Source organism: Chelonia mydas, chromosome 7 (assembly GCF_015237465.2).
Source record: "Chelonia mydas isolate rCheMyd1 chromosome 7, rCheMyd1.pri.v2, whole genome shotgun sequence".
NCBI classification, from domain to species: domain Eukaryota; kingdom Metazoa; phylum Chordata; order Testudines; family Cheloniidae; genus Chelonia; species Chelonia mydas.
The window spans coordinates 47012564-47025369 of NC_057853.1; the positions used below are offsets into that span (position 1 = coordinate 47012564).

Here is a 12806-nt window from a genome sequence, read left to right on the forward strand (position 1 = left end):
CCTCCTCAGTCTGCTTTTCCAGATCCTGTGGGATTCGTTAAAGTCCAGCTGGTGAAAACGTTGACCTGACACTGTGCCTCATAGAGAGCCTGACCCAAAATCTGTCAGAGTCAATGGATAGGCTTTGAATCAGGGCCATGGTCTAGTGAAAAGCACAGAAAATGGGTTTAAAGTAATGAGAGAACGTGTGGGAAATTGACTTAGCTTCCCAGTCGCATTCTCTGCACCTTCTGAGGTGTGCAGATGGCTGGGGGAATGTGGAGAAATTGCCTCTCGTTGCCCTCCTTCCCCCACTCCCACCCCACATCCACCAACGAGAACCACAACCCCACTCCACAGTGCATTGAGCAGAACCACTGGAAGCTACCCACTCTTCTATCAGTTCCCCCAGCCAGGTGGAGAGGAGAGGCTCAGAGACTTGGGAGGGATGGACAGACACAGAGAGGGGCACAGATGCCATAGACAGACAGACACAGAGGAAGGGGAAGTAAGGAGAAAGGTAAGGGGAGCGTTGCCCTCAGCCCTGTTCTATCAGCCTTGAGTTGCCTCTTCCCAGTGACCCTGTAATGGCAATGCTGATGGAATAATTACTAGTGTTTTTGTATTCCTTTCCTCTTCCTCCTCTCATTGGCTTGTATCCAGACCCCGCCTTACAGAAAACAACAGTCCAACCTATGGCTGTGCTGCCTGGCAAAGGGCCTTGTGTGTCGTGCAATGCACTGTGGGAAGACATGGCGGGGGGGGCAAGGGGCTTGGCTGCTCATAGGGCTAACCTCTGAATATTTATGTGTATGTAGCTCCATGTGAAAAATGCAGACAGGCTTTACTAGTCGAGCTTGTGTTGTCAGAAAATGGCCTGCAATGGAGAGCTGTCAACAGCCATCCCCTTGGGGGAGCAAGGCAAAGGACCCTGCCCTGCTGGACTAGCCACCTGGGCCATCAAATCCCAACTGGATTGGGCATGTGCCATATGCACGGCATGGGTTTCCCCAACCTGTTTTCCCTCCTTGCCTTCTAAACCACTTGGGTTATCCTGGAGAGGTTCCTCCAGCTCCCGTCCCCACATATGCTGCGCTAGCCTTTGTCTAAGCCAGAATCCATCCTCCAAGGCCACAGTAGTCCAGACCAAGGTTTCCCTGCAATTTTTACGGGTGAAAACCCTTAGGGCCCAATCCCTGCACTCACACAAGTAATCCATACTCTAGTCGCCCATCCCATTGGCTCCCATGGGGTGACTCATCTGAGTAAGGTCTCTTATCAGGAGTAAAAGAGGCAGGACCAGGCTGCAAGTAACATCCGTGATTGGGCCAGAAAGCCAGGGTGTCTGTAAACGCCTGGTGCCATACCCTCCACCACTAAGGAAAGAGAAACCATGTTTAATATGACTGATAACCCTTCACCTTCACTCCTCACCCACTCCCTGCACAATGGCCTGGGGACACCTTAGCCTTTGTTGGAACTGAAAATCAACATTTCTGCTTTGGAGAATCGCTTTCAGCAAGGGTTTTCTAGTCATGGGTGTGGCCTCTGCCTTTCCAAACAGCTGCATGGATCCTGGCTGACTCCTCCTTCGTTTTCCACCCCATCAGGTCCTCTCCTGGGCCCACTGTGCCACGCTTCAACAACACATTGCCCCCTGAGGCAAATATCTCCCATTCTTCTAGGCAGACAGCCCCAGGTTTCGTACCAAGACGATGCAGTGGCCACATAACCAGGAGATAATGGCAATGGCAGTGAAAACCACTAGCACCAAGGAGAGCTAATAGGATGCAGAACAGGGAACAAGGGAAATGCAGAGAGATAACATTGTGGCCCTCAGCTGGGGTCCTTGAATCTGAAAGAGCCAGAATGGAAAACCTCCGTTGGAAGAGCAGGAAGATTAGCCTAGGCTTCTCCGACAGCCCCTTCAGATCCTCCCAACCCCCATCTTAATCCAGATTTGGAAGGATCCATTGCAGCCTGACCAAGGGGGATGGTTATTGCTGAGCTGTAGACCATTGGCAGCCAGAAGGCAGCAACACCTCCACAGTGCATTGCATTTGACTTTTATTTGGTGGGTAAGTCTTTGGTTGGACTGTCTTCATAAAGGACCCTGGTTTGGCCATGTTGATGCCTGAACAATGATTTTTATTACAAAAAAAAAATTGTTGTAGTAATTCTCTTCATATACAAGCATAGCATGTGGTTTCTTTTCATTGTTAACAATCCTCATAAGAGAGAGATGCCCATATGACCTACTGAACATGCATATATATATATATATAAATGTGTGCACATATATATATATGTATGTGTGTATATGTAACTATACGGCCCGTATTCATACATATACAACAGAGAAAATATATTGCATTTCAGAGCACAAACCAAAAAAAAAAAAAAAAATCCAATCAAATCACCAAATCTTTCTAATGTTGGCAACATATTGGCTATAACTCTCCTTCTTGTGCAATGCTACAGTTACCAACAGAATTCCCCTTCCTTTCTCTCTTGTTAAAAATCAGTCAATTGTTTGATCTCTTTTGTTTATTCCTCTCTCTCTCTCATATTCTGAGACCAAAGCCCCTTCCTTCATTTGAAACCCCCACCGGATAACGTTGCCTTTCTGTTGCAGATTTTGAATTCCTGCTGCCAAACAGCTTTGAGTCCGAGGGACATGTATTCATTGCTCCCAGGTAGCTTTGCGTGTGCTTTGCTGAGGTGTCCATTTAAACACGCTCCCCACGCTGACCCCGAGGCTAGTTCAACTCCCCTCTTCCCATTTCCACTTCCACCCCTACAAATATCCCTTCTCATCACCCTTCTCCAGAACTGATGCCACTTCATTGTGCCTGTCTTACTCTTTGTCTCTTGTGTGTGTTGTGTGCCTCTCTGAGATGGTAGCTGCTACCTGCACTCTGCTGAGACTCCACCACAGTTGGCAGCTCGTGTCTATTGTCTGTTCAGTTATATACACGAGCACAGTATATATGTATAGCTGTATATGAGGCATATATACGTGTACATATATAGGTATAGTTTCTGAAAAGTCTCGCAGAGCAGCAGACAACCCCAGAAGTCATAGTGGGATTGCTGTGGCATCATACAGTCATGTTGGCTGTGCGGGTCAGACTGTTCAATTATGGATAATATTTGGTTCAAGTTAAGGGCCTTTTTCGGGAAGAGAGAGTGGCAGATTTGTTCAGGAGCCAGGCCTGAGTTTCTGCAAACAGGTCCCTTATTCCTAGGTGTCCATCAGATAGTTTCAACCAATCATTTTCAGAGATGGGGTCGCTCGCGTCAATGATTTATTATTCAGCTCATGTGATTGGCTGCCTCAGTCACATGGTGTTTCTGGTCACTAATCGGTTGACCAAACACATTTGATTTTAAATGGCAGAATAACAAGTAGCACTTAACACACTTTTGCCGTGAATTTTTGAAGAAATAATAGTTTGACTAAAATTTGTGGATGTCTGAAGAGTTGCAAACGCTTTCACAAATGTTGAGTGGTAGTTTGAACACTCTTGAATCAGAGCCAATTGACTGATGCACTTTGTTTAGTGAAAATTTTACCAGTCAATTTGTTCACCCAGCTCCACTCATATTGAAAAGTCTAATAGGAGGTAATAGGGATTGGACTCAAAGAAATAACTCTAAAAACTGATAGGGCTTAATAGATACAGAACTCCTTTATACAAGATATTTTTATTTTGTAGAATTCTCTAGCAGGGACAGAAATTTCTGTTAAAATGTATAGGAAAAAAATCTATAGAAATATTGGTCACACTTTTTACTAAGGGTATATTTATAAAGGGTTAATAAATGGTTCATAGATGTTTTAATAAATGGTTGATACAGTGGTTATAGAGTCCAACAGGTCAATAGGTTGCTTATAACTACATCTTAGAATCATCCGTAACACCTACTGATGTGCTTATAACTATCTATAACACGTCGTACTCATGTCTGTAACATGCTTATAACATCCTGTAACGGGGCACAGACTCACCCAGCAGCGCCTCCTGCTGGCTGTCTGGGAATTAGCTCTTTTTACCAGCTCCAGAGCGCCCTCTGCCGGTGTCTCGCCATTGCTGGCCCCCGTGTCTCTCCCGGACCCCTGTGCCCTTTTACCTGGGGTGCTGCCCCTCCAGGCAATAACCCACAGATCTGGTTCTCCCCTCCCCAGGGAACCCCCCACCCTCTATCCCTACCTTGCCTCAGCCTATGGGCTACTGCCAGTCACCATCTAGCCCCCTTTCACTGGGGCCGACTGCAGTTTATATAAGCCAGTCATCATAGGCAAGGGGGGTTTGGACCTGCTGCCTCCGCCTACCCTTGGGCTGCCCTGTTGCAACCCCACTACCCTGTCTTAGGCCATCTGCCAAGCCTGCAGCCTGGGGCTTTTCCAGTCTGGAGCCTCCCAGCTCCTCTGGCCTTCCCCAGCCCTGCTTCACCTAGGTACCCTGGTACACTCCCCAGCAGCCAGGCCCATCTCCCTCCAGAGCTAGAGGAGACTCTGTGTGCTCCTGGCCTACTGCCATCTTATAAGGGCCAGCTGGGCCCTGATTAAGCCAGCCGTGGCCTGATTGGGGTGTGGCCCCCATCTGAGGCTGCTTCTCCCACTCAGCCCCACTTTTCCTTCCCTACCACAGCCCTCTCCCCGGGCTGTTTTAAGCCTTTTAAGGCAGGAGCGGGTGACCACCCCGCTACACATCCATTAATCATTCATTGATCCTTAATAAGCCATTTATAAATGTATCCTTAATATAACATGGGACTCAAATGGGATTATTTTCTTTTAAATGCTATAGGACTTTTCCAGAAGGGTAATGTTCGTTATGAGGCATAGAGTCGATATTAATGAGACACTTAAGGAGTGTGGAATTTAAACAGAGACGGTGTCAACTAGAGACATAAAATTTCAAAGCATGTTATTAAAAAAACCCACCAACCCACAACTTATGAGAATCTACTGTACATTAAAGCGGTCAGGTGACTCCAACTTCAGCTCCCAGCATAGAACATTACCAGAAGCTCTTGATGAATTTCTAGCTTTTTATTAGAAATCCATTGCGTTACCAATGTATTGTTCATGTATGTTAGAGATGGGCCCAATCCAACAGTCCTGAAGTTCGGACTGTTTGAAATTCAGATCCAAATGATGTAGTTCATAAAGGAGAAGAAAAATTTGGAATTGCCATGTAGTGCTTTATTGTATATTAACCATTTTTCTAATAATAGGTAAGAATCTTCCAGTTTGAAATCTGTTCTGTGACTGTTCCTTGCTCCAAATTGGTATCAATACTGTGACACATCAGAAAAAAAATAGGATCTTGTGTTATTGCTTTCCTATCCTACAAGGCCTATGATATCCCTGGGGACCAAAAGGACTGTAAGATGTCCCAGGAGGACCATATGAGATTACATGAGTGTCAATAAGACTGTATGATATACCATCAATTCTAATATGTACCCTGGCAATTTTCAGAAACCATGTATCACATATTAATATCTCTGTGCGTGTGTGAGCACATATATCTGTACGCATTTGTGTAGATATATAGGTGGCTATAGTTAAAGATGACCTTGGGACGCCTATAGATCTTTGAGCAATAGAGGTGTGTGGGAATCTACAATGCGTTCTAGCCATCATGTGAAAAGTTTAGAAGATGGGAGGGGAATGACAACTTCCATCATGTTGGTGGAGTGGAAGGAGGTGGACCTTGCACAGTGCAGCAGGAAATTAAAACCATATGGCTTCCCCATTCAGCTGCCCACACAGAGAGGGGACTTTATGCCCCTCCAGATGAAACCCACCTTTACATACACACACCCTTGTTGTTAGTGCTGTTATACTATAAGCATGCCTGCCACATACAGATGCATCTCCACTGCTGCTCTTTTCAGTTCCAGTCCAGCCAAGCGGCACTGCATCATCTGGATAGTTTTGCACCAAAGCATCCTCTCCCAAGAGTCCATGTCAGATCGCTGTGCGCGCAGCGACCTAGCTATGCCAAAATGGCGGTACACGTGGAATTGACTCCCTGCCTCAAATATGTAAAAACCAGCAGGAAAGAGGGAGACATCGAGTTTGTGGCTTCTCAAGCCATGGCTTTGCAGGAAATACAGAGACTTTACCTGGACTGTCACAGAATGGCCTCAGGCAGAACATTGGGATCCAGTAACTTTTCTCTCCTTCCTCTTATTTCAGACCCCAGGCATTCACAAATCATGCATCAGACCCCTCAGAAATCAGGAGACTTTCCAAAATAATCCACCTAGGGTTCTTTTTATTTGCCACCTGGTTGGTTTTCAAGCTTTTCTCCACAACCACAAAGGCCAGAAACTTACTTTTCTTAGTTTGAGAGCCAAGATTCTCCCAAATCCCAGGCCTCCGGGAGCTGGAGATTTAAGAAAAAATGCCTAATGTTGAGCCTGGCAATGAAATCATGAGAACTGGCAACGCTTTCAGTAATATGTTTTTAAAATGCTACCATATTTTACAGTGAAGGTCTCACAGCACTAGAGTTACTTCAGGGCCAGTCACAAGTCCACTGCTCAGCTCTTTAGAGAGACAATGCACGCCAATCACCTCTCCTGGGGTGTTTTGATCTGATGAGACGAGGCGTCACACCTGCTGCATGTGATCACAAGTTGCAGAGCTGCTTAAGGATGGAATGCCCAGGGGTTCCCTCCCCACCACTTTGTTTCTCCCCAGGAGTCACTTCAGCATACACCGGAGCCAAGCCCATGAAGGGCAGGCCAGCTGATCTGAGCCCCAGAGCTGGGCCTGCTGTGTGTCAGGCAATGCTCTAGGCTGATATCAGGGTCAGGCAGTGGTGAGCATCAGTTGCCCTCATTAGCCAGGTGTTGTGAGATGTTCCCACTCCACAGGAGTCTCAGACCCCCAAGCGTTCCTCCTGGGCACCCACATACCCTGCCCTCTGCTATCCTGCAGGCATGGATCTGCCTTCCTTCCTAGTACATTTGATCCTTCAGCATAATTACACAGATGGCTTAAAATAAAGCAGTAATAATTGAACTGCTGAAACAAGGCTAGAAAGCCCTGCAGGCTGCAGGACCCACTCTGCCTCATGCCAGGGGAACTCAGCCGCAGTCCCAGCCAGGGAGGCCAATGCCACAGAGCCAAGAGTTTGTAAAGACAGTCCTTAAATTGACCCCTTCCCGTGCACTTTGCACCTGGCAGGCAACAGCAGCTGAGACTTGCTCCCCACGGCACCCTATCCCTGGAGGTGATGGCAGCCTGGCAGCGAGGAGCAATATCATGCCAGTGTAACCCTCATCCTGAGTGTGATACAGGCCTCCCCACAGTGCCTGATCTGCAGAGATGAGGCTGTTACAGACGCCAGTGTGGGAGCCTGGACAGCCTGTGCTGTTAGCTCTGGAGGTCCCCAGTTCAGTCCCTGGCGCGGTGGCCGATATGGCAGCCCTCACATCAGAACTCACGGGCACGAGGAACCTGGTGTGATTGAGGCAGCCTGGGGACTTGGCGGCTGGAAGCAATGGGAGCCAAGCAGCTGTCGGGGAAGTAGCATCAGCACGGCTGGAAGCAGGTTTAAAAGAAGTTGGTTTCTCTTTCCTGAGTGACACATTGCAGCCGTGGGTATTTGGGAGACAGGGACTCCCAGCTTCTGCTGACGTGGAACCCAAAAGGCGCTCGCTCAGGGCAAACCTAGACTGAGCCAAACTCATCCCCTTGACTTCAGCGAAGTTACTGCAGGCATGAATATTGTAAGCTCCAAGCTACATTCTCAGTGGGTGTCAATCAGCATATGGCACAACACTCATTTACCCACGTTGAGAATCTGGCCCTATATAATTCCATACTCCTCACACCCAGACACACACATGCAATCACACCTCTCTCTCACACACACACACATACCATCCAGTTTATTCTTTTAAACTATCAGTTACCTTCATTTTCTAATGCACTGCAGGACGGGACTCCAGGCCAAGTGCGTGCCTGCAGTCCGATATCAACACATTGTGGGGGCTTGGACAACAATTGACCCCCAGCGGCTACTGTGGGGTTCTTTGCAGAACACAAACACATCTGTGCCAGAGGTACATGTTCTTCTACACAGCTAATCCAGCACCTATCTATCTATATAAAAGGTACAGATATGTATAACGAGTGTGTGTGTGTGTGTGTGTGTACTGGTATTTCCAATACAGTAACCTGGGTAAAGCATGGCTGGCCATCTTATTTTCATGTTGCGAAGACGAGAGCAGCTGTGTGCAGTGGAAACTGTGCCACTGATGAGACAGACCCCAGAGCTGTCTCTCTCCTCCTCCCTCCCTGCCCCGTCCCTCTGCTCCTTCTAAGAGCAGAGTCTACAAAAGCACCAACTGAATGCAAAATACAAACAACTGCCTCGCTAGAGATTTTGCTTCCAGAGGTTGCTTTCTTGCTGGTGAGGCTAACTTGATGGGCATGTGGCTTGCTGTAACTGGAGCATACAAGCAGCAACCCTAGCAATGGGAGTGTATTTGTCAGAGGACATGGTAAGATGAGCACTTGGTGAATGGAGCACGAACCAGAATCGATTTGATACGCGTCCACTGCTCCATGTATCTGGCAGTCCCCAAGCTTTTTATAAACTAATCCTCACAACCCTCTGCGTGAGGTAGGTAGGTATAGTTATCCCCATTGTACAGTTGGGGAAACTGAGGCATGGAGCAGTGAGGTGGCTTGCCCAAGGTCACACAGTGAGTCAGTAGCAGAGCCAGGGAAGGAATGCTGGAGTCTTGTCCACCACATTCCCTCAGTCTCCAGTCATCAAGTTCTTAACCTACTGTGTGCTCCACCACTCTACCTGCTCACGTCACCAGCGCTCCTAGCCACATGGTCAAATCACAGGATACCATCTGCAACATTCGCGATTCTAATGCTGTTCATATTCAGGAGTCTCTCAATCTGAATTGTTCATCCTGGGCCCATAGACAGCCATGGCTTATCCTTCGTGTGCAGTAAGAATTCATGTGTTTGGGGGTATGGTAGCTCTTTTGCAAACACCTAAATAGCTGCTGGCAATTTGGTAGGTGGGGATACTTCTGAGGCCATCACAATCGGTCCTCAATGGCCACATTGCCATCGCATAAAAAATACCTACGTCAGGGCACATTAATGCACCCGTTTGTAACAGAGTCTGTAACGTAAGACATTGCAGCCTGAATGCCATCAAACATCATTAACCAGTATTGCAAGCTCAGTATAGGCATCCTTCCGTGCTTTAGAATGGGATTCTCAATGGAGTGGGCCTACCAAAGAGAGACCAGTTGCTTCGTAATGTGACAGGAGAATTCATGCAGATGGTCATTGAATCCTAGGCTTCTCCAGGTCCACTGAAGAATTCTTGTCTTGAACTGTGAGGCCCACCCTTACTAAAATGACAACATGAGAAAGAAACTAGAGTCACATTCGGTCCTGGTCTAATCAGGTGCAGTCCAGACCTGGAAATAGGTATCTGTGGTATGGAAGTCAAGGGAAATTCCTCCCAGACTTAATGTGGTCAGTAGAGTCTTTGCTTATTAAACCCTGGGCCTCTTTTAGGCTATGCCATGGCATCTGGAAGCATCTTGTCTTCTATTGCAGCAGCATCTGAAGTTGTGTAGATCAGGTGTTTTTTGGAGAAGGCGCTCCAGCACGAGAGGCCTTCAAACACCAAACCACGTCCACCTCTTCCAGCCTTGTTCCCATCTCACCTGAGCGCCTGCCACGTTCCACAATTTTCCTCACTGGTGTTAGGGTTCACTTGTGACAGGAAGGCAGCACCCAAGTCTTGGCTAATTCACCTACGGTGACACTTTCAGCAATTACACGTTAGCTGGATTTTGCAGCTGCATGCACAGGGTTAGTGCAATGGGGCCTTCACCTCCATGGAAGGCTGAGAGAAAAACTACCACTGGATGTTGTGTCAGCCAGTGATGAGAGTTTGGTGACTTTTCCAAGGCTTCCATCCCATTAAGTCACCTCAAAGCTAGAGCTGGGATCAGCAGCCAGATTATAAATTCTGTAACTGCCTCGCCTTCACCCTCTATAAGATCCCATTTTAGGCAGCCCAGCAAATAGTGCTTCTGATAGATGCTGTGTAAGGTGCCTTCAGGTGTTCTGATACCAGCGTGATAGGTGCCAGTCATCACCCATAGAAAGAGAAGTAGGTTTGAAGATCTCACCTCATGTGGTGTTCCTTTCAGAGGTCTTTTATGGCCCTTCCAGCTGTCATCCCTGAAAAGCCTCATCCTTCTGTGCCGGGCGCACTGTCTTTTGAGGGGCTCTTGCCACCATTCTGGGCAGTAATGTCAGAAGGCATCATACTGTTTTGCCAGGTGACGCCATCTTCCTGGGGAGCCATAGCAGCTGGCACCAGCTTTGCCACTCCAGGTGATGCTACCCTTCCACAGGTTCTTGTTGGTGTTCCAATGACAGGACGCTGCTTCTAGCTACTTCCCACTGCCCGTGCGGCAGTGAAAGCAAGTAGTCGCATGTCATCTGATTGCTTCCCCCACGTCTCAGACCCCAGAGGCGGGTGGTTCCTTTTGTGAAGTTTCACCCAGAGGACACTTGTGGGCCCTTTTCAGGCTGCAGAGGGCTGTGGATATTCCTGGTGTGTCTGGTCTGCACGCTAAGAGAAGGTGCAATGGCATAGTACCATCACACTATCTAGTACTCACATGCGTGGCCAGCTGAGCCCTGGTACATTGACAACAAAGCCCCGGGATTTGTCATGACAAGAGTCAGTGTAAGGGAATTGCCCTGGGCAATTGACCAAAGACCCGCTGGGGCTGAAGAATGTGCTACCATCTTATTTCTGCCCATTGAATCCAAGAACCGAAAGGGACGTCTAAAAGCAACCAGCAATCCCTAGCTTATCTGAGCAGACGTGGAGCGATCTAAGGGTGCAGTGACTGCTCATAGGGTACTTCCGCTCAGTGACATTAGTAAGCCCAGTTGGCGGTGGTGCTGTGCTGTCGCAGCTTTAGCAGCCTTCCCCCATGGTGTTTGATGGCATGGCTGACTAGGTATCAAGATAGCCGGCAGCAGTGCCTGACCCTGGGTTGATATGGCTGATAAATTCCAGTGTGGCGGCTGTCTCCACTGAAATTGGCCACTTACTCTTTCATAAACTTCCAGTGGTTCTTGGGTGATGATGCAGTGCCACTCTGGAAAGCCTGAATGTGCAGTTTTCTGGTGAACATACACGCTTCCATGCAGCCCATGCAAATAGTGCAGGCCCACTCAGAGGGATGGTCACACATCTAAATGTCACCCAGCATCTGTCCCTTGCACATAGTCACCAACACCTCCTCACACACTTATCATAGAATCATAGAATATCAGGGTTGGAAGGGACCTCAGGAGGTCATCTAGTCCAACCCCCTGCTCAAAGCAGGACCAATCCCCAACTAAATCATCCCAGCCAGGGCTTTGCCAAGCCTGACCTTAAAAACTTCTAAGAAAGGAGATTCTACCACCTCCCTAGGTAACGCCCTCCAGTGCTTCACCACCCTCCTAGTGAAAAAGTTTTTCCTAATATCCAACCTAAACCTCCCACACTGCAACTTGAGACCATTACTCCTCGTTCTGTCATTTGCTACCACTGAGAACAGTCTAGATCCATCTGCTTGTTTAGGATCTTCCTCATAGACACATCCAAGCACAGAAGCCTACACACATGCACAATATAGGGTGCTGCATACATATACGCCTCCCAGACACCTCCTCAAATACACGCACAATCACTCTGCACATGCAGCCCCAGGAACATAGAAGCACAAAGGCATCATCCCACATGTAGCCTGTGCACGCCCACCCATATACAAGCAGCCCTATGCACCCACACTCACGCACACAGACAGGATTGCACCAGTCCTGAGCGGGAGAAAAGTGACAGTAACTTTTTCCTCCTTCCAAACGCCAAATCTTTTCACCCTAATCCCAGAGAATATTGCAAAGACCTTGACCTGTCGGATAACAACACAGAATTCCTGGAAAACTTTATCGCTCTCATGGAAAAGGTGACCCCAGACTCCAAACAGTGTAAGTACCACAGGCGCCAGCGTGGGCAGAGCGGTCCTGGGCTTCTCTCGGGGAAGAAAGGGAGGGGTTTGGGTTGGGAAGGGTCACAGCAGGCTGAGGGGATGAATAGGGGGATAAACTGTTAACGACACCTGTCCAGATCAGCAGCTGACTCAGCAGGCTGGGGCACACACCTGGCAAGGCTGAGCTCTAGGTTGGGATCGGCTCATGAGCCAAAGGAGGCTGGTGGGCTCTGATGCCAAGCGGGTATTGGTCCTAGCCACAAAAGCAGCACACTGTGTGATAGTCTGTTCCTAAGAGAGGGCCAGCCAGGCTGGGGAAGCAGGAAGTGGTACGGAAGGGCAGGAATGAGGGTTGTCGGCCGAGCTGGGGTGGGGGTCCAGGGTTGGAATAGCAGAGGGGGCTGCAGGTTGGGATTGAGGTGCATCAGCAGAGCTGGGGGGATGAAGGACTGGAATAGCAGGGGGGCTTCAGGGCAGGATGGAGGAGCATTGACAGAGCAGTGCTGGGATAGCAAGGGGGTTGCAGGTTGGCACTGAGCTGTGTATGGAGCGCCTAGGGCTGGGCTAGCAGGGGATGGTGTAGATTAGGACTAGAGTACCTTGGCAGAGATGCCTGCCTGCTCTCTGCCATGATTCTCTCATGCAAGCCCTGTGTTCTCCCCAACGGTTATGTCTGTATTGCTTAAGGGTAAGTATGTCCCAGAGAAGGTCAAAGGAGGCACTCAGTAGCTCAGGGATCTGCACAGCTGGCTGCCATG

General features: G+C 48.5%; 1 protein-coding gene across 4 annotated transcripts in view; it reads left to right on the forward strand.

Moving 5' to 3' along the window:
- CACNA2D2 (calcium voltage-gated channel auxiliary subunit alpha2delta 2) overlaps positions 1–12806 on the forward strand; it is a 587546-nt gene that overhangs the window by 553408 nt on the left and 21332 nt on the right. For all 4 annotated transcript variants that reach the window (XM_043550544.1, XM_037904941.2, XM_043550545.1 and 1 more), the window contains 2 exons: positions 2615–2675; positions 11949–12046. In XM_043550544.1, coding sequence (XP_043406479.1) covers positions 2615–2675; positions 11949–12046 — 159 coding nt within the window. The remainder of the gene's footprint in view (positions 1–2614; positions 2676–11948; positions 12047–12806) is intronic.